This window comes from Chanos chanos, chromosome 6 (genome assembly GCF_902362185.1).
Source record: "Chanos chanos chromosome 6, fChaCha1.1, whole genome shotgun sequence".
NCBI classification, from domain to species: Eukaryota; Metazoa; Chordata; class Actinopteri; order Gonorynchiformes; family Chanidae; genus Chanos; species Chanos chanos.
Window position 1 is genome coordinate 40,074,776 of NC_044500.1, and position 21,409 is coordinate 40,096,184.

Consider the following 21,409-nt stretch of genomic DNA (forward strand, 5'->3'; position numbering starts at 1 on the left):
TGAAAGGTAGAAACTGATTTTACACTGAATGTATGTCATGTCAATGATATTTACATTGATTACACGAGTATCACTGTATGTAACGTTCGTTGTAAGGAGCGTATCAGCGACATGTAGCTTGCCTATACGAAAACAGCAAACCACTGAGGAGAAAATATGAGTGGAAGCCAAATTTCTCTGTTTTACTCTTCTTCAATCAGTAAGAAATTATGGAACCCCCATCCATAACGTAGTATGTAATGGTATGATATGTGAAGATGCATGACACACATGGTCACATCAAAACTGGGGGGGGGGGGGGGCCTCAATGGAAGATTTATAATAAAGTACAGATTACACTAACCCCCACTCCCTTTCCTCACATGTAAAAATAATCAACATTAAGTCATCAATTGAGTAATCAATATTACTCAATATTAAACCAGATTTTAAACCTATTCCATATGATCCTAAATCTTCCCTTGAGGGTTCCTATGACGATGTGTATCATAACTCAGGCTAGAAAGGCATGGACACTGTCTCCAAGCATACACAAATGTAAATTGTAGGGCTGTATGAATTATCTCTTCCATCTCAGAGAAATTTATATTCTCTGCCAAATGTATCTCAGCTATGCAGCTAAACAAAAACTTAGGCTTCTGTGTAACCACAATTTAGTTTATTGCTAATATGGGACACTAGCACCAAAAAGCTCAGCATTTGCTTATTTCTGCCTGCTGCTTGCTCTTTCTGTATTTACACTGGGCACAGGTCATACAATCTAAACATCAAATTTCCACGAGCACAGACATTAAAATTTTCTGCTGACTTTAATCTCATGGTTGTAGTTTTATTTCTGAGTGAACCTTATTTTTTTTATTATCTTTCTGCCCTTTTAAAGAATGCAACAATTCAATATAACAATTAAAATCAACTGCTGAGAAAATATTTTTGGTGGATTTTAACACACATACACACAGACACACAAAAATGTAGTCACAGAAAATACTTTTCAAACATTTAAGCAAGCAGGGGCCCCTGTGACTGATACAGGCTAGAGAAAATGGCACATCTCAACATTTTCTTCCCCAAATGCTTTTACAAATCTAAAATGCTGTGTACTTCTTCAAAGCACTAAATGCAAACCACAACAGTAGCATCACAAAATATATGATTTAAGAATTCTTTCCTACTGCATTTAGCAGATGTAATAATTCACATGAAGAACTGAATCAAAAATAATGAAAAAAAAACTGTTTATAGCTGAAAGTAATCCAACCCAAATACTTTCAGTGTTACCTCAATGGTTGAAGACACCACTTGTAAAATTGTCCAGTCAATAAGCAATGATTAACACGATGCACTAACACCAAATTATTGGACTGTATAAAACAAGAATGACATTGTTTTTAGTGTGTATTATGTACCATAATGCAAGAAAAATGCAATAAACATTTTTGTCTGGTTATTTTGTGTGTTGCCACATCCTTATTTACTATATAAGTATTAATATGTATAAAATTCATATTTAAATTTCTAGTAAATATTTTACAATGGCAGTTCTTCCTGAGTAGAAAATTGCTGATCAAACTTAAATTCAGTTTTACAATAAACTATAACTGTGTCCTACCTGTATGAATATGCTAAATGTTTAGCATACCTTTATGGAAGAAATGAGACGAAACACTTTCTTTTTCCTTTTAATGCCTCAGTGTAATTTATCAACACGACAGTCTACTAGACCATAACAAGCCAGGTTTCAAGAATGGACACTCTATGGAAATAACCTTCTTCATAGTCACTGATGCCCTCAGGGCCGCTAGAGCAAACATGAGATCACTTGTCCTCATCTTACTTGACCTGTCTGCTGCCTTTAACACAGTAAACCACCGGATCTTTTTAGTGACCCGTTAGAGCCTCAACATTTTAGGGTTTGACTTTGCTGGTTTGGGTCCTGCCTAAATGGGTGGTCATGAAAGGGTCAAGTGTATGAACCATGGCAAGTCTCTCTTGTATGCTGCAAGGTCCAGTGTTTGCGCTTGCCTTCTAGGGGTATCACGTCTGGCATCTTTTAAAGCTGGTTTGTGACCATGTCCATTATAAAAAGTTCTATACAAACAGATTTGTACTGAAATTAAATAGAAAAAAATGAAAAAAAAAAGGACAGAAAAATTTTCAAAGCACTAAAACCATTCGTGGGTCTTGAAGTAGTTCTGTCTACTAGTTTTGCACAGTGATGACAGTGAGACATGATGATTTAAGTTCATTTGCTATGCTCTTTTGTAAAACACTTTGGTCAAAAGCATATGCCAAATTACGTGTGAACTTAAATATAACTGATCATATTAATTCAACGATGACATTAAAATGATAATCAGATATCCACCATTGATCTGAAGTATCAAATGGGTCACAAAAATGATATAAATTCAGTTCAAGTACATAAATAAAATTGCATGATTATAATATTTCTATTCTGCCTATTTGGATACTGCATTTTCTCATTTCAATATTAAAAATGACTTACTAAGATTACTGGCATGATAAACAGCAGTAAGAAGCTTGCATAGCTCTGTTGTGAATGAATCCTAGCAGAGAACTTACACCACTTATCAAAAGGTGCTAAAACCATGAGACAGTTCTGGCTTTCTTGTAGTGTCTCACAAGTTCTTGGATCCAAATCAAACATGATTAGTGAGCCAGAGGTTTGGTTTAGCATGTGAAAAATTACAAATGTACTTGCTACTAAATATTTGTAATTCTGTACTACAGAAAAAATTATGCAAGGCTAAAATAAACAATGCCAGATACAACAAATTTGGACTGTACTGAACAAGGGTCAAGGTCAGTGTTCTAAAGGATACTGTGGAGGTTCGTTGCAGTGAAATTCAGTGCTCTGCATTTAAAGTTTGTAATGGATTTCATCTACCATGCTTGCACAGGTGAAAATGGAAAGTTCTCGTTCGCTAACTTTCTTTGGACTCTTACTGATCTGCGTTTTCTTAGCACCTGCCATTAAAGCACAATCAAAGGTAATGCTGATGCAGGGTCATTTGAGACTATTGATAGATTACAGAAAGTATTAAGCTTTATTTTCAATGAGTCTTCAATAAACTTCAACTCTCTCTATTACACATCCAAATGCTGAAAACCTTGGGGAAAGCATTATATGTAGTAAAATGTAATAGTATTGAATAAGACCAGTTTCTTATGCATATGTATTAAGTTTACTTGAGCTTTATTCAGGCTCTTGTTAAAAACTGCTCAATATTTTTTTGAAAAACAAAGCTCTTAAGAATGTATATACATCAGATGTAGTTAAACTCTCCTGAGCTTTAAAAAAAAATGAAACTTTATCTACAGATATATTACTTGAAGTGTGCATCTTGTTTGCCTGTGTCAAGCGGCTTATGAACAAGCTGTTCAAATTTAATTTCTGTGACAACTTCACTCCAAAGATTAGTAGGACAGATCCTGAGAAGTAAAAACTGTTTTTCGCTGGATTGTATTTGAGTTTGTGTTCATCGGATGGTCTATACATTTAGACAGATTTCAAACTTGTAACGCATTATGCAATCATGCAGTTTAAATGTTAGAGCTTCCATGTAAAAATATTTCAAAAGAAAGTTTAATTAAGACATTTGTTCAATATAATTATATTTTAAACTCAAGCATTATAGGAAGCAATGTTTTGGTATACAAGAATCCACTGAAATGTAATTTAATATTTTTTCCCCATAATATAGAAAAAACATGCCCTAAACAGTTTTGTACAGTTTCTGGAGAATGTAGATTCAACAGACTAAAACTGTTGATCCAGATGTGAAACACTGTCTTTTCTGGACCTACCTCCATTAAAGCTGACAGAGCTAACAGTAGAGTGAAGCAAAACAAGCATTACACAGTCAGTCATGGGTGAATGCCCTCATGGACTAATAACTCTGCACGTGTGGGAGTAGGTTCTTGGGGGAGGTGCTACAGGGACAACAGAGTATTAGGCCACGGAAGTGTAACTGTGTTTACTAGTAAGGTCTTACTGTGGAGGAGAAATACGATGCAACAGTATTATTGAGAAAAGTGGTGTATGTTGTGATTCTGTGTTTGAGACCTAGAAGTTCAGAAGTTCAATTTTTCAGATCAAGAGGAATTTCTGTAACAGTCTGACAGGCAAATAAACTATTGTTTCCACGCTCTCAAGGCAGAGTAAAGGATTTTTAGTACCTTATCACAATGAAAACAAACAATAGTTTCATGTCCCAAAAAGCTGCAGGATGCAGAAAGGTTACATTTGTAGCTATATCAAAATACCAGTGTGTTTTAAAATAGTTGAGACAACAGTTGCCACTAATTAGGCCTCCTCTATCCTGTTAACTATAACATACTTTTAAAGAAGGGACAGTTTACTTACAAATGAAAACCATTTATATCTTCAATCTATCCATTTGACCCTTTTTTTCAATCAGTGCCATGACAAGCCCCCAGTGCTTTGCCAGATGAAAAATAGATCCTAACTGTGGAATGGCCAGATAATTGTTGATTAATCTCACATCCATAGCCCCCACAGTGCTGGTTTACAATGTTACAATGTTGGCTTTCTTGTGAAACAATAAGAGACCAAATTATAATAAAAATTAATCCACTACTTCCCTTTGCTCCCTTGGGAGGTGGTCACGAACTTTCCATTTTCCCTGTTTGTTCAAAATTTTAGTTACATCATTTCCAAGCAATGTACAATCTGTCTCGAGGGAAGGTCTTTAAATAGTGAATAAAAAGAAGATTTGTCTCTGAAAGGCATGTCCACTGGTATCTGTTAGGACAGTAGAGCACTGAGCACAAATATTTTAAAAACCTTAGACGAGAAATTCTGATGTCTAAATCTTGGTATTTTACATATATAATATAATTTTCTGTTAATATGAATATAAAATGTTTTGGAATGCCAGCATCTCTACCATTAAGGGCTTATCTAATGTTAAATATGAATAAAAATAAATGAATATTCTCATGTTAGCAGGGTTTGTGGGATTAGGGGTAGAGGAGAGGAATGTTACCTGTGCAGTATTATATTAGGAGAACAGACGGATAAATTCTTTTAAAAAAAGTTGTATGTTTTCTGTGCAGCAACGAAATGTGGACATATACAGCTTCCAGATAAACTCAACAGTAACCAGTCGCTACGCTATAACAGTCATCACCAGTCGTGTGGCAAATAGCCTCAATGAATCTCAGGAAGTTCATTTCCAGGTGAAGATACCCAAGAATGCTTTCATCAGCAAATTCAGAATGTGAGTCCATTAGAATAATCAACACATACACACATGCATATCCAAACACACATATACACACACTCACACACACACAAACACATAAACAAAAGCAGAATGATGCCCTCTTCACATCACTCCTCCTCAGGACCATTGAGGGGAAGACATATGATGGGATTGTTAAACAGAAGGAGGAGGCTCAACAGCAGTACAGCCAGGCAGTGTCTCGAGGTCAAAGTGCTGGACTGGTCAGGTACTGTGTTCTGTTTCTCAGTTTTCAGATATACTGAAACCCCTTAATTGCAGCCAACCTAGTGGAGCAGCATACAGTAGATATTACAAAAATGTATGTAATGTTTTTAATCTTCATGTCACAGTGTTTGTGTTTACATACACGACGATGAAAATTCCAGCTGCACTTAAGACTTTTAAATAATTGTCTTCATGGGGGCATTGTCTTAAAAGTTTAAGCAATGAGAAACTATAGGCATTGGTGTTGCTGCTCATTCATTTCATGTCTGATATTATCAATAAAAATTGTGTGAGACTTCATCAAAAAGCTTTTTAGCTTTTTACACTGGAATCACTGTCATATAATACTTCTGCCCATGCATTACGATGCAAGTATCATTATACTAGCCTTTCAATAGCTCTGTGGGCAGGACCCTAGAGGACTTTAAAACCTCAGTAACAGTGGCTGCACTCAGTAAGGTGACATTTGAACTGACCTATGAGGAACTGCTTAAGCGTCGTCTAGGCAAATATGAGTTACTCATCAATGCCCAACCAACACAGCCTGTGGCAGATTTTAAGGTATGTCACATAAACAACAGCTTTACATATCTTGTGTGTAGCACCACATACAAAGTAAGACAGTTCAAGATTTCATGTCACATCTCAGTGTGGTTTCCATTCATTCTTTATTGGACTTTTCTGTCACCATGGAACTTTGAAAATATAATACTATGGAGAAATTATTATGCATATAATCATACATGATGTTATTTCTTAGATGTTATTTCAAAACCTTATGAAAAGGCAAGCAAAGATTACATAAGTAACCACCATTTCCATATAAGTATACTGGACAAAACTAGATACATTTATTGTATGATATAAGAAATGACTATTATTTGGGCAATAAGCCTGTTTCTGGTTTGTCTCTGTATCAGATTGATGTTTATATTCATGAGAGTCCAGGCATTTCCCTCCTGGAGGTAAAAGGAGGACTGAGTACTAATGAGCTGACAGATGCAGTCACAACCACATGTAGTGGCCCAGAGGTACAGTATGGAATTAAATTATTCTGTAAGGATATACACAAATAGATTATACAAATTGAAAATTAGAGTGCATTAGTTCAGTGCTTTGGACTTAGTTGGTTGCATCAGTTATCCAGCTCATTAGAAAATTCTTAAGAAGTTAGACCTTGCAAAAGAAGGTTGAATAATATTGAAAGAATTTATTAAATGATATTATCAGTTAAAAATATTATTGTAATTTAAACCCTTTAATATTATACAATTGAGGAAAACGCAATAAACAATTATTTTGCACAAACATGTCAGCACTCAAATGTGCGTAAGTGTGCTCTTGAGCGTGCATAGATTCTGTTCTTACCTAAGAACAAATCCCAAATAAGAAAATATTGGTGAATGTCAGAAAACTATGTAAGTGGGTTTTAAGAGCAAATTTCTTCTTAAGAACAGTTGGTGAATGAGGCCCATTGACCTTAATGAGAAGGTTTCATAACATCATAAACCATCAGGTTTTGCAACTAGGAATGGAAATTGTAGGCTGAAAGTCTCTTTTGGCTTTCTGCAAAAGTAAATTCACCCACATTGTTGAAAAATCCAAAGTCCAATTTTTTGCTCATTACAGCAAGTTATACACCGTCTGCACACTCGCTTCTGTAAAATAGAGGAGATGAATCAGTAAAAGGTAATGCTGCAAGTAAACTTCACTCCCTCAAAAGACATCCTGACAATTGTGCTGTTAATCCACGTCTTTAGTTCACTTTCCAAGGCATGTTGCTCACTAAAGGTTGGTGGTACAAGGCTGAAGCCATAACTACTGACTGCGGTCTCTGAGTAGCAGCCCTATCGTAAACATCGGCTATTGTGAAGCCAACAACAAATAGTCTTTGTTCAGACTCAATCACAGAGGTGTAGGGCTCTCAGAAATTCTAAAATAATCAGTGCCGTACAGACATATCCGATTGCTTATCTCTGTCACCAGAGCACTTTCCACTTAGGCAGGAAAAGATCTTCATTCCATGAAGAGTTTTTATAATAGCCTATTACAGGCAGCATAACTAGATGTATTTAAAATGATAAAGGAAATATTTTCTAAGACCAGATGTTCACGGAAATGAAGTTTAAACACAAAGTTTGAGAATGTAAGCTGAAAGAAGCTGGGTTCTTTTAAAGCGACACAAACTGGTTTTGGTGTTTTGATCTGGATTCATTCTTTTCATTTTAGGCTTGGGTGAATTTCTATCCCACTCATGAACAACAGAAAAAATGTAAAGGTTGTGGAAAAAATGGCTTAAATGGTGACATGATCATCTTATATGATGTTGACCGAGAGAAATCCAAAGGAGAACTAAGGGTAAGGTCATCTGATCTTTGTGGAATCATTACCAAAAGGTCTGAGGAACAGATTGATTGTAGAGTATATGCTTCTGTCATAAATGTGATGTGTGTTGAACATATGGAATATTGTATTAAAAAGATTTCCACGCCAATTCCTCTTAACATCAGGTATCAAAAGGTCATTTTGTCCATTACTTTGCACCCACTGATGTTCAACGGATCCCCAAAAATGTGGTTTTTGTCATTGATCGAAGTGGCTCCATGCATGGCCGGAAAATGGAACAGGTAATTCATGATTGTTGCTCATGCTGTGTCAGACAGATTTGCTGATTTGATGCAAAGTTTCCAGACCTGGACTGCATGCACCACAAAATGTTTCTGCAAGATTTTTGCACCTCTCTCATGGATTATGCAAAATGTACAAACCCAGATCTTCAGAAAACAAATACAGAGGGCTTTAGAGATGAAAGTATTTACAGGAAGGAAATCAAAATTGATTTACTTATGTGTCCTGTGATTTTAGACTCGTGTGGCAATGCTAAGGATCTTGGGAGATCTCTCTGAAAATGACCATTTTGGCATAATTACTTTTGATGGTAGAGTGGAAACCTGGAAACCAGAACTCCTCAAGGCCACACAAAGCAACGTGGAGGATGCCAAGATGTTTGTGAAACAGATCACTGATGGAGGACGTAAGATACTTCTGATTGTAACTAAAGAAACTCTTTCCATTAGAATTTAGCTAAATTGTCACAGGGGCTGAGATATGATGATCAGAGCAGTAGAGCAATGAAGAGAAGGAGCAGTTAGACTGCAAATGATTGCTATGTGCTTCTGACAACAATTTGGGAGAACTGAAGAGGACTAGACAGTCATCACAGAAAACATACAATGCTGCTGAAAATATGTTAAAAGAAAAGGCAAACAGATTGAAAATCTTATGGATACATGAATCATTTTATAGGATACAGAGATAAATGGTCCAGGTGAGGATGGCGGTGTGCGATTTGACATGTTTATCATTATTTCCTCAGCTACTGATATAAATGCTGCTGTGCTGAAAGGGGTGGAGATGATCAACAGACACCTACGAAAGGGCCCTGCCTTCATGCTAATCCTGCTCACTGGTGGATATCCTACCTCAGGTACTAAAGCTCTCATGAGTTCTATACATTCAGTCACACAGACACAAACCCCGACTTTCCTGTGAAATCGGATTGCTTTGAATTACAACACGAAAAAAAAATACAATCTTTCTCTCTCTCTCTCTCACACACACATATACACATGAAATGCACTGCGTTTTGCTAATCACATAGTATAATGGGCCAATTTTTCCCAGATGAGACTACCTTTGAGACAATTCACACACACAAACACACACACAGAAACACACACACACACACACATTTGCAATTTACCTTCTCTTACCTAAAAGTAAGTGTTATGACTGGATCTTCCTTAGGTGTGACCAACACTGGTGAAATACAGGACAATGTGAAGAAAGCCATTCAGGGGAAATTCCCCTTGTACTGCCTGGGATTTGGATTTGATGTAAGTTTTGAGTTTTTAAAGAAAATGGCCATGGAAAATGACGGTGTGGCACGCAGGATTTATGAGGACTCAGATGCTGATCAACAGCTTCAGGTAACATGGATTCTCACTGAATACATTTCTGCCCTCTACCAGCCACCACAAGAATTAGGTACAAAGTTTACAACATGAGGGAATGAACAGTAAGAGTCATTATTTACTGAGGGAGCTCTAACAAATACTGTTTATATAAGACCACTGGCTGTCCAAAACACCATACCATTTTGACATATGAAACAAACATCAAGCTTCAAAACTAATAAAATTTTACTGAAGGTACATAGAAAAAGACATTCATATTAAAATGCTTAATATTCATGAATTGTCTGCAATCACTAGTCCACACAACAAGCACAATGCTTGGAAAAATGTTAAATCTAATTATGAAAGAATATTAGAATATTATTAGTCAGCAAAATATTCATTAATCATACTGTAGCTATGCATCGCAACATGAAATGTAGCCGCAAGCTACAGCCAGGCCAGAACACATGCTGATAGGCTAGCAATGTGCTTATGAAACTAGCTATTTACTGTTTGTTTCTATCTATGCATTTTAGCTGCTTACCTGAGAACTGGCAAGTAAAGACTTAGCAAGAACCTAGCTACTCAGACCAACAAGCTAGTTAGCCATTGTTCATTTTTTATAATCCACTGCTATGTGTTCTTTTCAATCAAGGAGTTGAAAATAGTGTCTAGATTTTTCTCTACTCCAATGACTTACGGTGATACTGTCTGCAGCTGGTCTATATGGCATGTGTGACATTTTTTAACATTTTAATGCATACGTAACTCCTGCTGCATCTGAAAAACTTTGGATGTACTGGTTTGCAACAGTTTGGATCTCTCCACTGTAATGAGTTACTCCTTTCCCCAGTCCGTAATAAGTGAATATCTGGTTCAAGTCACAATCGCATCAGTGCTGACATCGGGTTGTTCTGTGTGTGTGTGTGTGCTTGTATGTGTGTTTGTAAGAAAACTTGTCAAATTTCTCGTAGTATAAATGATTTTTGCTAACTTTTGGGGTGCTGAAATGTGATAAAGAGATGGTGGGGTCTGACCTATCTATTGTTGACAGAGATTCTACAAGCAGGTGGCCACTCCCGTTTTGACCAACGTGCAGATGAAATATACTGGTGTGGCACACTTAACAAAAACCAATTTCAAACAGTACTACAAGGGATCTGAGATTGTCGTGGTTGGTCAGCTCAGCGAAAACACCATGGGTGTCTTCGGTGCTGATGTCGTCGCACAAGCGGTGAGCTCACTTCACTTTGTTGTTTTAACAAGAGTGTAACAATTAGCCCAAAAGACAAAAAACTAAACTTTAATTGTTAGCATAATTTCCTTATTCAGCAACTTGTCTGTAGAAGACTCACATCATATCTAGATGAGTCTCACTAATAATAGTCATATATGTATATATTGGCTATATTACTTGAATTATTAGCGTGGCAGTTTTCTTTGCTTGTGGATACAGCCTTACTTTCATTACAAAAAGCACAATTCACTTTTAGGGCTGGCCCATACTTCCCAAGTTTAATGATAAGCTAAGTGCTCATTACCTAAGATGATACAGTAACTGACCCTGTGGTCTTGTTGACTGGTCAAATTGCACTGTGCTTAGCAATTGCTAATTACATCTGGCATCATGATCTTATGAAAAATGTGAATTTTAAATCTCAGTACCTGAGATTACAATCAGCATGCAAATATATGGCTTTCCCCATGTAGATTTCTGCTTGCTTACGCTACATTGCAGGTATACATATGATTGCCTGGACTGAAAAAGAATCATCTGATTCATAAAGGGCAAGACGAGCTACAAGTCTGAATCTTCCGAGTCATTGTCAAGAAGTGTAAATTGAATGGAACAGTTGGAGTATGGCAAACACAGAGTAAATGTGAGGCAGAGATGAAAGACGTGGGTAAAACATTTGAAGAAACAGACCAAGTTCTAAGCACAAAGTTGTATCTGTTATGTTTTGGAATTGTAAGGCAACCAATACAAGAAGTATTGTGTGGATTGAGGGAAGAATGAATTCACCTAGATTTCAACAAATCCTGAAAGTTTGCGTCTATGATGCATTCAGGAAATTAAAGCTAAAAAAGAGGTTGGAAAATTTAGCACAAATAGAAAGATCTGGAATATACCAAAAAATCAACCCTGAGGCACTGGCAGGAAAGAAAGATTAGTTTTCTGAGTAGTTGTTACAGTCCCCAGAGACAAAAATTTGTAAAAAATCTTTCGGGTGATCTTAACAAAACAATGTGAGAATATTTCTGAGTTTTAAGAGCTCTACATTGAAGCGTGTGTATGTGTGTTTGTGTGTCGGCAGGGTTAAAGACAAGAACAAAGAGATCATTAGCTTGCTCTACAAGCCCATCTCCCAAACTTTTCATTTCCATTTCATGTGCAATTTTTTAAAAATGTTTTGAATCTGTAAATGCTGTTAAAAAGTTATACACTGGAAAAGAAAATTGTATCTTATAGAAAAGCAGGACAATGGAGTATCGGCACACCAGTACACCACAACATCAAAATTATCATGTGAGTGGACATAACGATTGTATTGAAAGATCATATGCCTACCTTCGGGTGAAACAGCTTTTGGAGGAAGAGTGAGTTGCAATGCACATATTTGCACAGAAGTTATATGTGTATTAATGGGTGTTTGTGTGTGACAGCTATGTATTTTATATCTCAGACCTATGTTTAAAGGAAAGGAGAAGGAGGAAAAGAGAAGAGAGGCCCTGGATCTCTCTCTAAAATATAATTTCGTGACACCACTGACCTCTATGGTGGTCACCAAACCCCAGGAAGAGGACACTGAGGTTGTCCACAAACCTGAAGAGAGACAACAGGGAGCAAGAGCACCAGATGGGCCGAGCACAGGTAAGAGGTGATCATTTCTCTTTAGCCCCTTTCACACATGCACTGCAACCCTAAAATAATCGGGTTCCAACCAGAGGGGAAACCGGAAGAATACAAACATCCGAGGGTGAAGAAGAAGGGTCATTTACATGAAGATGCCAACGAAAATGACTAACTGTAGAGACGATTCGCGAACTTCTGTGGGTAAGGGCTGACGCCGCAATCATCAGAGAAGAGTTGGTAGCCTTGTCCGCTTTTTTCGATTTGTTGTAAACAAAACACTGCGATTTTCACAGAGTACTTTTTGCGTCATGTCCTACCTCCTGCACGCTCTACCCAGGCACCACCCCCCTCCTAAACCAGAGTATTTCGAGTTTGTGTGAAAGCGTCTGACTCGGACCATATGCTGCTGTGTGCTGCATGTGTGAAAGGGCAACTTCGGACATAATGCAAACCCGATTCTGCGGTTATAGTCCATAGTGCATTGTGTGAAAACGGCTTTTGTTACTGTCCAGTGGCAATTTGGAAGAGAGACTTTTTACATTGCTATACATGGGCTAATAACTGTTTTACTGAGGTTAAACATTGTACAGACTCTCCCCATGTGCCCCTGTTTCTCCTCTCTCTCTCTCTCTCTCTCTCTGACCCTCTCTTCCTCCCCCTTTCTTTGTTTCTTTGACCCTTTTTATGGCCCAGTCCTCTCTGTGTTCAGGACCAATGCACACCAAAGCAGAAAAACACTAGCCTTAACACCTAACAGACACCAGACTTTTCGCTCAGCAACCCCTGTACCATTTGGTCACATAACAATCAATCAGAATAATGAGCAGGCCGCCTTGGTTAGTGTCCCTTGGGAATGGAATTTGGATCATGCCATGAGTAAATCTGCATTCCTCCACTCGTTCACGAACTATATAGAACAAAAGAAACTTAAACTAACCTGTAAAACTCTACAGGATAGCTGAGATATTGCCCCTAGGTGTGAATGCATGCGTGAATGTGTTTGTCTGTGTGTCTGCACTGTGATGGACTGCCGACCTGTCCAGGGTGTTTCCCTGCCTTCTGCCCAATGAACGCTGGGATAAGCTTCAGCACCCCTCCTCCCTTGACCCTAATTAGGATAAGCGGCTCAGAAAATGAATGGATGAATGAATGATTCACAAGCTGTCAGCAAACCTAAAGCCATTTGCAATGTTAGAGTTTTGATATCGCTTGGATTTGTAGATTTGATATTGCTCGGAAGCATAAAAGCCGCAGATGCGAGTAGGCTAATATAATGTTACTATTCCTTAACTGGAAAAAGTTGTGTAAAATAATTTAAACTGAGCTCAGATTAACACTTTATAAATTCCGAGTGTCTCCTCCTTCTATGCAAAGACACCCCTCAAAGGACAGCAGGACCCCTGTTTCAAAATCAGAAAGAATGCCAGACCCCCTGCTATCCTATAGAATCATCCCAGTCTCACTGCTTCGGAAGATCCACAATGCTAAAAGGCTCTTCTGGTGTTCTGATGAGTTGTGCTACTTTGTCTAGAAATGCTACCATTGTGTGAATCGATAGCAGAGTCTAACCCTAACTCTAATCCTAACCCTAACCCCAACGCTTACCCCAACCCTAACCGTAAACTAAGATTGTGTTCTAGGTAGCACAACTCGGCAGAACACCCGGCACCGACACGAAGCCTCGGCTCACAGTCTCCTACAGTGAAATCTCAGTAACTCCGGTCTGTCACACCTGAGTGTGGCTGGGCCTGCTCTTCTTCTTCTCCTTCTTCTTCTTCTTCATCTCCTTTCCTCTCCTGTCCTCACTACCATTAGTGTGAGTAACTCCATGAGAACATCACTCAGATAGTTTCCTTTGGTTAAGCGTTCCTCTTCGTGAATAATAATTAATTTGCTCGTAAAGTTGGTACATTCAGGTATACTTAAGGTACCGAGGATATTGTCATAACTGTGTATCTCTAGTTTGTTGGTCCTCTGTGTATAGTTTAGATGATGTTGTATGTCTGTGAGTATAGCGGAATGTGCCTTAGTCCCACCTAAGTTTATTCAACGTTAGATTCATTCTGCACCATTTGAATTTGATTGTTACAATAAACCTTTACATTCGTACTTCTATTCTTTGCGTATGTGATAAATCATTTCCTAGTTTATCAAATGTGGTGATCCAGGATCTTGGTTAGCTAGAGGTATTGAATTAAAAGAGCATTGCTGTATTTGTTACATTAATGCTATTGTTTACTATATGTTAAGGATAGTGAAGAGATATTTTGATAAATTTCTATGTTCAATGTTAAAAGCACTGCGCCATAAATAGAGTTTTTAAGAATAACTTTAATTTCACTGGGTTCAGGTTCACAAAAAAATTTATGGTTCCAACTAAGTAGTATTAGTATTAAGTCTAATATTCACAGTGAACTGTTAAAGTAATTTTATAAAAGACACTCAGATTCTCCAAAGTCAAGGCAGGTTGGAGACCAGTCACAAAGCAATACAGTCAGGCATCACAGTTGTGAGTAGTCTAAAACTCCCTTTGCGTTCATGCGGCATTTATCTGTTAGAAAGGAATCACACCAATTATTTTTTGCACACCAAACAGAGATAAGAGATACATGTTTCTCAACTGAGCTGTGGAACATCCTGCTCTTGGTTACAGTGTCCTTGACTGAGCATCTGGTTCCAACTAGATAAGTATATTAATGAGCATATTTCATAGAGAAGAATAACATATTTTTCTGACATGAACCATTTACCAGAATTGATCTATAGCATTGGCAAGACATTACAAAAGAGAACAAATGCAACAAAAGTATACCAAACACTGGGTTATAGGAGAAAACTGAGATTTGGAGGATTGAGATTCTGACAAAAACAGTTGAGTCACTGAGCAAAACTATGAAAATGCATTTAGGCAAGCACTGGTCATTTCTCTTTAATTTAAGTGTTTCAAATGAAATCATCTTAGTCTATTAATGTGAAAATGCACAGAGCAGTCCTGTAAAGTGACAATCTCCATGCTACGGACAGTGTGCAATTTCAGCTCCAAAATACACAGAAACTCAAGGCTACTCATAATGATGTTTGATTATGACATTACGTTTTCTCTGTGGAATTTTGCCCAGGGATTAATGTTGTAGCTTCAACCCAGGACTTACTTTTTCATTGTTTCGATTACTACTGTGAGTGTTTAATTGGTCTTTGAAATACAGCTTGAACGCTTTCATCCATTGCATTTCAAACAGGGACAATGAAAGGTAGCCCTGGCAGAAGAGAAGGTCTTATATTGCTCAAGGATGCTGTTGAAGAGCTACCGAGGATAGAGTGGTTAACTATCCATATAAAAAGTAGGCACATCCTCCTCTCTTTCCCTTACTTTCAACCATGTTGCGTTCTCCGTGCATGCGTATGATTAATTGGCATTCATTCGTTTGTTTGTTTGTTTGTTTTCTGTTAATTAATTGCTGATGCTTTTTGTGTTTTGAGAGAAGCTTCTAAATGGTATTGATCAAAAAATAAATTCTAAATGGTAATGGTATTCACTGTCCTGCAGCTGCAATAGCCCATTTCCATGTTCAAAATTTTTTGAGCCGGCTTTGGGCTTTCCTACTGACACATCTGGCAACAGAAACCACCGCAAAACTCCAAAAATATAGTACAATTTTCCACTGTGTGCATTAAAGAACAAATTTACATTTTTCTCTTTATGTGTTATGTATTATGTGACATGCTTCTGACTGTTAATCACTTTATACCATAGTACACATTCATTTCAGCATACTTTAGCTCTCTTCCTGTCGCGTGTGCTACTAAATGGTAATACAATTTTCCCAGATCTTTTAGATCGAAACTCTGTAATATGATACATTATATGATATAGTATGCCATAGTAATGTACATGCAAGTAATATGATTGTTTTTGTGTGTCTAGCAGATCATAAATGTGACTGTTTTCATGCTCTGATTTTATTTGGTTTTTTCTTCTGCTGGTACTTGCAATCATTTAGTTCCAGATGAAAACATCGATTTCAGTGATGTACCAGAAGTCATTATTCCAAGTGATATAGAATCATTGATAAACACTTTACACTTATTTGCTTTGTGCAAAAACATTTAAATATGCTCTTTATTTCTGATTTTATGTTATGCTGTTTGCTTATTTTTGTATATCTCTCCTTCTTTGCTGATTCTTCTTGTTCTGATAGAGGATACAGACTTAGTTCCAGGGTTCACGCTGCCTACTCTAACAGCACATGGTCAACCAACAATCACTGAACGAAACGGTATAAAACCATCGATAAACAAATTCCTTTACATTTTTTTTCTTTGTGTAAAAACATTAATTGTGCTCTTTATTTCTGGTTTTGCATTACACTGTATGTTCATCTTCATATACCTCTCCTTCTCTGCTTGTCTTCTCACAGCAAGCCCTGTACGATTCCTAATTCAAGCACAGGATCAGTCTGAACCTCTCTGCTATGACATTCCTGCATCCCAGAGGCTCAGACTCCTACAGGACCCCAGCTCTGGTGAGTCACTCTTGATTGCTATTCATTCATTGGATTGCTGTGTGCATTACCTCACGTTATCTGTTTGTCTCTTCATTTGATTGCTTTGTTAGTTTTAAACCACTATTAAATTCCAGTGCTCCTAAATTTCCCTCAGGATTAATACAGTATCTATCTATCTATCTATCTATCTATCTATCTATCTATCTATCTATCTATCTATCTATCTATCTATTTATCTATCTATCTATCTATCTATCTATCTCACTTGGTCTTATTGTTTTCCCTGTAAAGGCTTCTCTATGAATGGTGAGCTCACACGGTTTGGTGGGAATGGCTTCCAACGAATCACCATTTATTACAAAACTGGTCTTAACATATCACTGAGCACCAGTGAGTTCAGCTTTTTTGATGGAAAGCATACTACAGCATTCCAATGGAGTTCCCAAAAAGAACTCACTGGCTATTTAACACACAGGTACTTTATCATGAGTGCTGGCAGCTATAACTAGCATAACTAATGTATGGTAATGGTTTGCAACACAGATATTTGTACTTTAAATTTACATGAAAATGACAAATTATGCATTTTGCACTTTGATTGTATTTTAACTGACAAGCTGATTAGGAAATGTCACAGTTAATGTTACTTCCCTTACAGTGAGTTACTACATGTAAACCTGTCACTGTCAAGGAATAAGAAATTGGATGTCACCATGGGGACCACTTGTGTCTCTATACTAATTCATGAACGCAATGGGAATGTCTTCCTGTGGCCTACAGTTAGCCATCCCCCAAGTAACAGGTCCATGCCAGCTATTCTGGGTAGGTGGAATAAGTAAACACCAAATGTACAGTTTACGTTATAGACTGGTGGTGATAACTGAATGACACAGACATTAAACAGATTTTGAGTTGTATATTACTGGTAAAAAGTTATAATTACATATTAGATTTGGTCAAAATAACAACAACAATAATAATAATAATAATAACAGTATTGTTATTATTATTATTATTATTATTATTATTATTATTGTGTGGCATTCTGGATCAGTTGTTTGGTGTTTTTTTTTTTAACTTGTGGGGAGCTGTGTCTCTTAATAACAAAAGTATGCAGATTCTGCAAGTGTGAATGAAGCAAAACAATGCCTGGATACTGCGCTGAAAAAATGTATAACCTATATGAGTAAGCACTGTATGTAAGCAATGTATAACCTATATGAAAACAAAGACAGAGAAAGGTTAACAGACCTACCAAAAACTGATCAGCAATGTCGTATAAGAACACTGTCCAACTAGAGAGATATACAGCCAGTGCTTAGCATGTCAACACGTGAGTTTGATGCCAAAGAGTCTAATACACTAGCTTAGTGTCCGGTGAGTAAGGTCCAGTGGTGTCCTCCGTATCCTTTTTTTGCTCACTCAGCAGCTGGATTTGGAAGATAGACCTATGGACCTATATCTACATGGCTTAAAAGACTGTAGCACTAAATATGTAACACATCAGACAGGGTCAGTCTGAACTCTGACACTTCATAGAGAGCAGTCCTTACATGATTTCATATCTTTGATGAATGTTGACAATAATCAAGTTAACATCTAACCCCCCACCATTGATCTGCCCCTTTTCCTGGTTTACCAAAGATCAGCTCCAGAAAAATAATAATTTGTCTCTCCTGACTAAATCAACTGCATGTCCAGTGACTAATGATGGATGTCTAGATATCACTTAACATCTGTGAGCTGAGGTTATCATATAGAAACTGATTCCAAGTTGTCTGACTACTCAAAAAAAAAAAAAAAAGATAAAAAGAAAAAAAAAGAAGTCCATTGGCAACCGAGCCGTTTCCTACTGCTCTCCCTTCCTCTGGAATGGTTTACCTACAGAAATTAGGGAGGCACACTCTCTTTGTACCTTTAAAACCAGACTCTATTTTCTCGAACTTATGGATAATATAATTTTGATTTGACTTTGTTATGGTCATGTGGTCATGTAAAGCCCATTGAGACTATAAATAGTGATACTGGGCTCTAAATAAACTTGTATTATTATTATTATTATTATTATTGTTATTAAAAAGGACGAGATTTCCATTCAGACTGCATCTTCCCGTTAGCTGTCAGTATTCAGAAAATTTGTGTCTGATATTTTAGGAAAGCTTCCTGCTTATGAGATCGTCCCTGGATCACCTGCACCTAAACTCAAGATTGAAGATCAGGAAGTGGATGTTCTCTGGTTTGTGCCCTTAAAAGTAGACTCATTTGATATGAATTTTGTATTTGTGTAAAATACATTGTTTGATACAATTATTATTTTTAAATTTGTCTCTCTGATATGACTTGTCAACTTGTCTTCAATTATAGGAGCACTGCTGTTGACTACAGTACCCACTCAGCAGCAAGTGTGCTCTGCTTGTTGGTGCCGTTACAGGTTGCTTTGCAAGGGGAGCTGTCTGACTTTACTGTATCTTATCTGTAGAGGACTGCAGAATATTCCTTTCTTAATTTAATCTTACAAAGTCAACATACAATGCTATTATAAATAAAATCATGAAGGATACACGTTTGGGCCATTTATTCAAATGGGTGTAACTGGTTGAACTGAATCTTAGTGTGTTATATTTCTATAATGTTTTTCGTCTGTACAAAGAGTATTTTCACAGCCATGAACTCAAAGATATTCTGGAATGTTCTCATGTGTCAAATTTGGCCTGAAGAATTTATTTCTAATGGATGAAATGTAAACATGCATGCCTGTCTTCCTCTTACCTATTTTCATGTTGAGGTTGAATGCAGAGAATTTATTTTTTATTTGTATGTGAACATATGACATCCAGAGAGAGCACAAAACTCTGTTTATCCAAATTCCCTCAATCTTTTTTTGAGTGTACAGCAAACAGTACATTAAACAAAAGTGTGAACCCTGTGCTCGGAAGTGATCATTCAAGTGATTCTAAGTGAACACTATGAACATTTTACATTGGCTCTTTTAACATTAAAATCAGATCTTCATTCTTTGAGTGGTGTGTGTCAAGAACTGAATGAGAAACTGAATGTATTTGCAGGGCTTTCATCATTAAAGACCTCAACCAAGACAGAGGGACTGACAGGATTCAAAGTGTAACTCAAAAACCATAATGGAGCCTGTGGATAAGTTTGTTGAAAGACAAACTAAGACTTTTGCAGTTTGGGGTGTCTCTCTCAGAGAAATGTCTCTCTCTCAGTGTCACCTTCACAACAAAACAACAGAAATACAGTGGTGTAAATACACCACAGGACTAGAGAAATTAACCAAAGGACAGGTGCAACAAGTAACTGAATGGTTACTGACAAATGAGTGGAACTGACTGGTGATCATGAAACAGGGCTCTGACTTGGCAACAGAAGGGGGAGGTAGAAAACAGAAGACCAAAAGCATGACAGTATGTTTATAATTAGAATTTTTTTACTAAAACCATTACCCTGCAGATTAACCCAGATTTATGAGAAATGCTCAGAGAAAAAGAAACCTTGGCCTGTTGGGTAAAACAAACAAAGGACTGAATGCCATTACCGTAAATGTTGTCAAATCGAGTGCCAAGAAAGGGCAATGACTGAAAGGGCAGTGTAGATGTTTTGTACGTGTTGGGCAGGATAATCAGTTATGGGAGGCCAAGAATGGGAGATGAATTGTTGAGTTTATGTGGTGTGGTACTTCATGAGACTGTGCTCTCCAGAAAAAAAAACCAAAAACAAAAAAAACATTCACACACACACACACACACACACACACACACACATATACATAATACATACATACATACATACATACATACATATATATACACACACACACACACATACATACATACATACATACATATATATATATATATATATATATATATATATATATATATATATATATATACTTGTATGTATGTATGTATGTATGTGTGTGTGTGTGTGTGTGTGTGTGTGTGTATATATATATATATATATATATATGTTTCTTGCATTTCTCCTTTAATATGAAATTAAATAAAGCATGCAATCTTGAATAGTGGCAGCTCATCCTTGTTTTCCTGGAAAACATGAAATGCAAAACAGAAACAAAATTTTCAAGTAGGACAAGGTCAATTAGCTCCCCAGTTAAACTCTTCCAAAGCCTGTCTACTTCTCTCTCCAGACTACTGACGCATTTTGCACTGTGCAGTCTGCAGTCCTGTATTTATAAAGCGGGTGTTTGTTAGAGACACCGCTCTTGTACAGGTCACAATGGATCGTACATTTTTTTGGCTGTGCCTTGTTCTTGTTTTTATAGTAAGCGCTGGCTCAGATACCACTGCAAAGGTACGCTTCAGTTAAGTTAGGCATCATAGTAGACACATTTTATGATGCATTTTAGACTTTTTTGACGATAGAGTCAGCTTTAGAATTAAGGTTTAAATGGGCATGCTTCAGTATAAACTGTGCATTGCTTTTCTATGAATCATTAAAAAGGTGGAACATGGCATAATATAGCCTCCTATTTACAATTAAATGATGTTATTTTCCAGTAAGCAATGCGCTATTTAGAATGAAATGATGTTATTTTCCAGTAAGAGATGCACTTAC

At 37.0% G+C, this 21,409-nt stretch overlaps 1 protein-coding gene across 2 annotated transcripts in view; it reads left to right on the forward strand.

Moving 5' to 3' along the window:
• The first annotated feature begins 2,857 nt into the window (after positions 1–2,857).
• Positions 2,858–21,409, forward strand: part of LOC115813745 (inter-alpha-trypsin inhibitor heavy chain H3) — a 36,812-nt gene continuing 18,260 nt past the window's right edge. Inside the window, exons 1-20 of one of the 2 annotated variants that reach the window (XM_030776349.1) lie at positions 2,858–3,011; positions 5,101–5,264; positions 5,392–5,496; positions 5,894–6,056; positions 6,416–6,526; positions 7,725–7,853; positions 8,006–8,122; positions 8,361–8,529; positions 8,872–8,982; positions 9,303–9,484; positions 10,509–10,688; positions 11,925–12,052; positions 12,139–12,326; positions 15,548–15,649; positions 16,508–16,585; positions 16,727–16,831; positions 17,105–17,288; positions 17,472–17,635; positions 18,968–19,049; positions 19,178–19,739. In XM_030776349.1, the coding sequence (XP_030632209.1) occupies positions 2,910–3,011; positions 5,101–5,264; positions 5,392–5,496; positions 5,894–6,056; positions 6,416–6,526; positions 7,725–7,853; positions 8,006–8,122; positions 8,361–8,529; positions 8,872–8,982; positions 9,303–9,484; positions 10,509–10,688; positions 11,925–12,052; positions 12,139–12,326; positions 15,548–15,649; positions 16,508–16,585; positions 16,727–16,831; positions 17,105–17,288; positions 17,472–17,635; positions 18,968–19,049; positions 19,178–19,292 (2,679 nt within the window). In that variant the 5' untranslated portion in view covers positions 2,858–2,909 and the 3' untranslated portion in view covers positions 19,293–19,739. Of the gene's footprint in view, positions 3,012–5,100; positions 5,265–5,391; positions 5,497–5,893; positions 6,057–6,415; positions 6,527–7,724; positions 7,854–8,005; positions 8,123–8,360; positions 8,530–8,871; positions 8,983–9,302; positions 9,485–10,508; positions 10,689–11,924; positions 12,053–12,138; positions 12,327–15,547; positions 15,650–16,507; positions 16,586–16,726; positions 16,832–17,104; positions 17,289–17,471; positions 17,636–18,967; positions 19,050–19,177; positions 19,740–21,409 lie in introns of those variants that run through there. The other variant, XM_030776348.1, reaches the window with a different exon arrangement.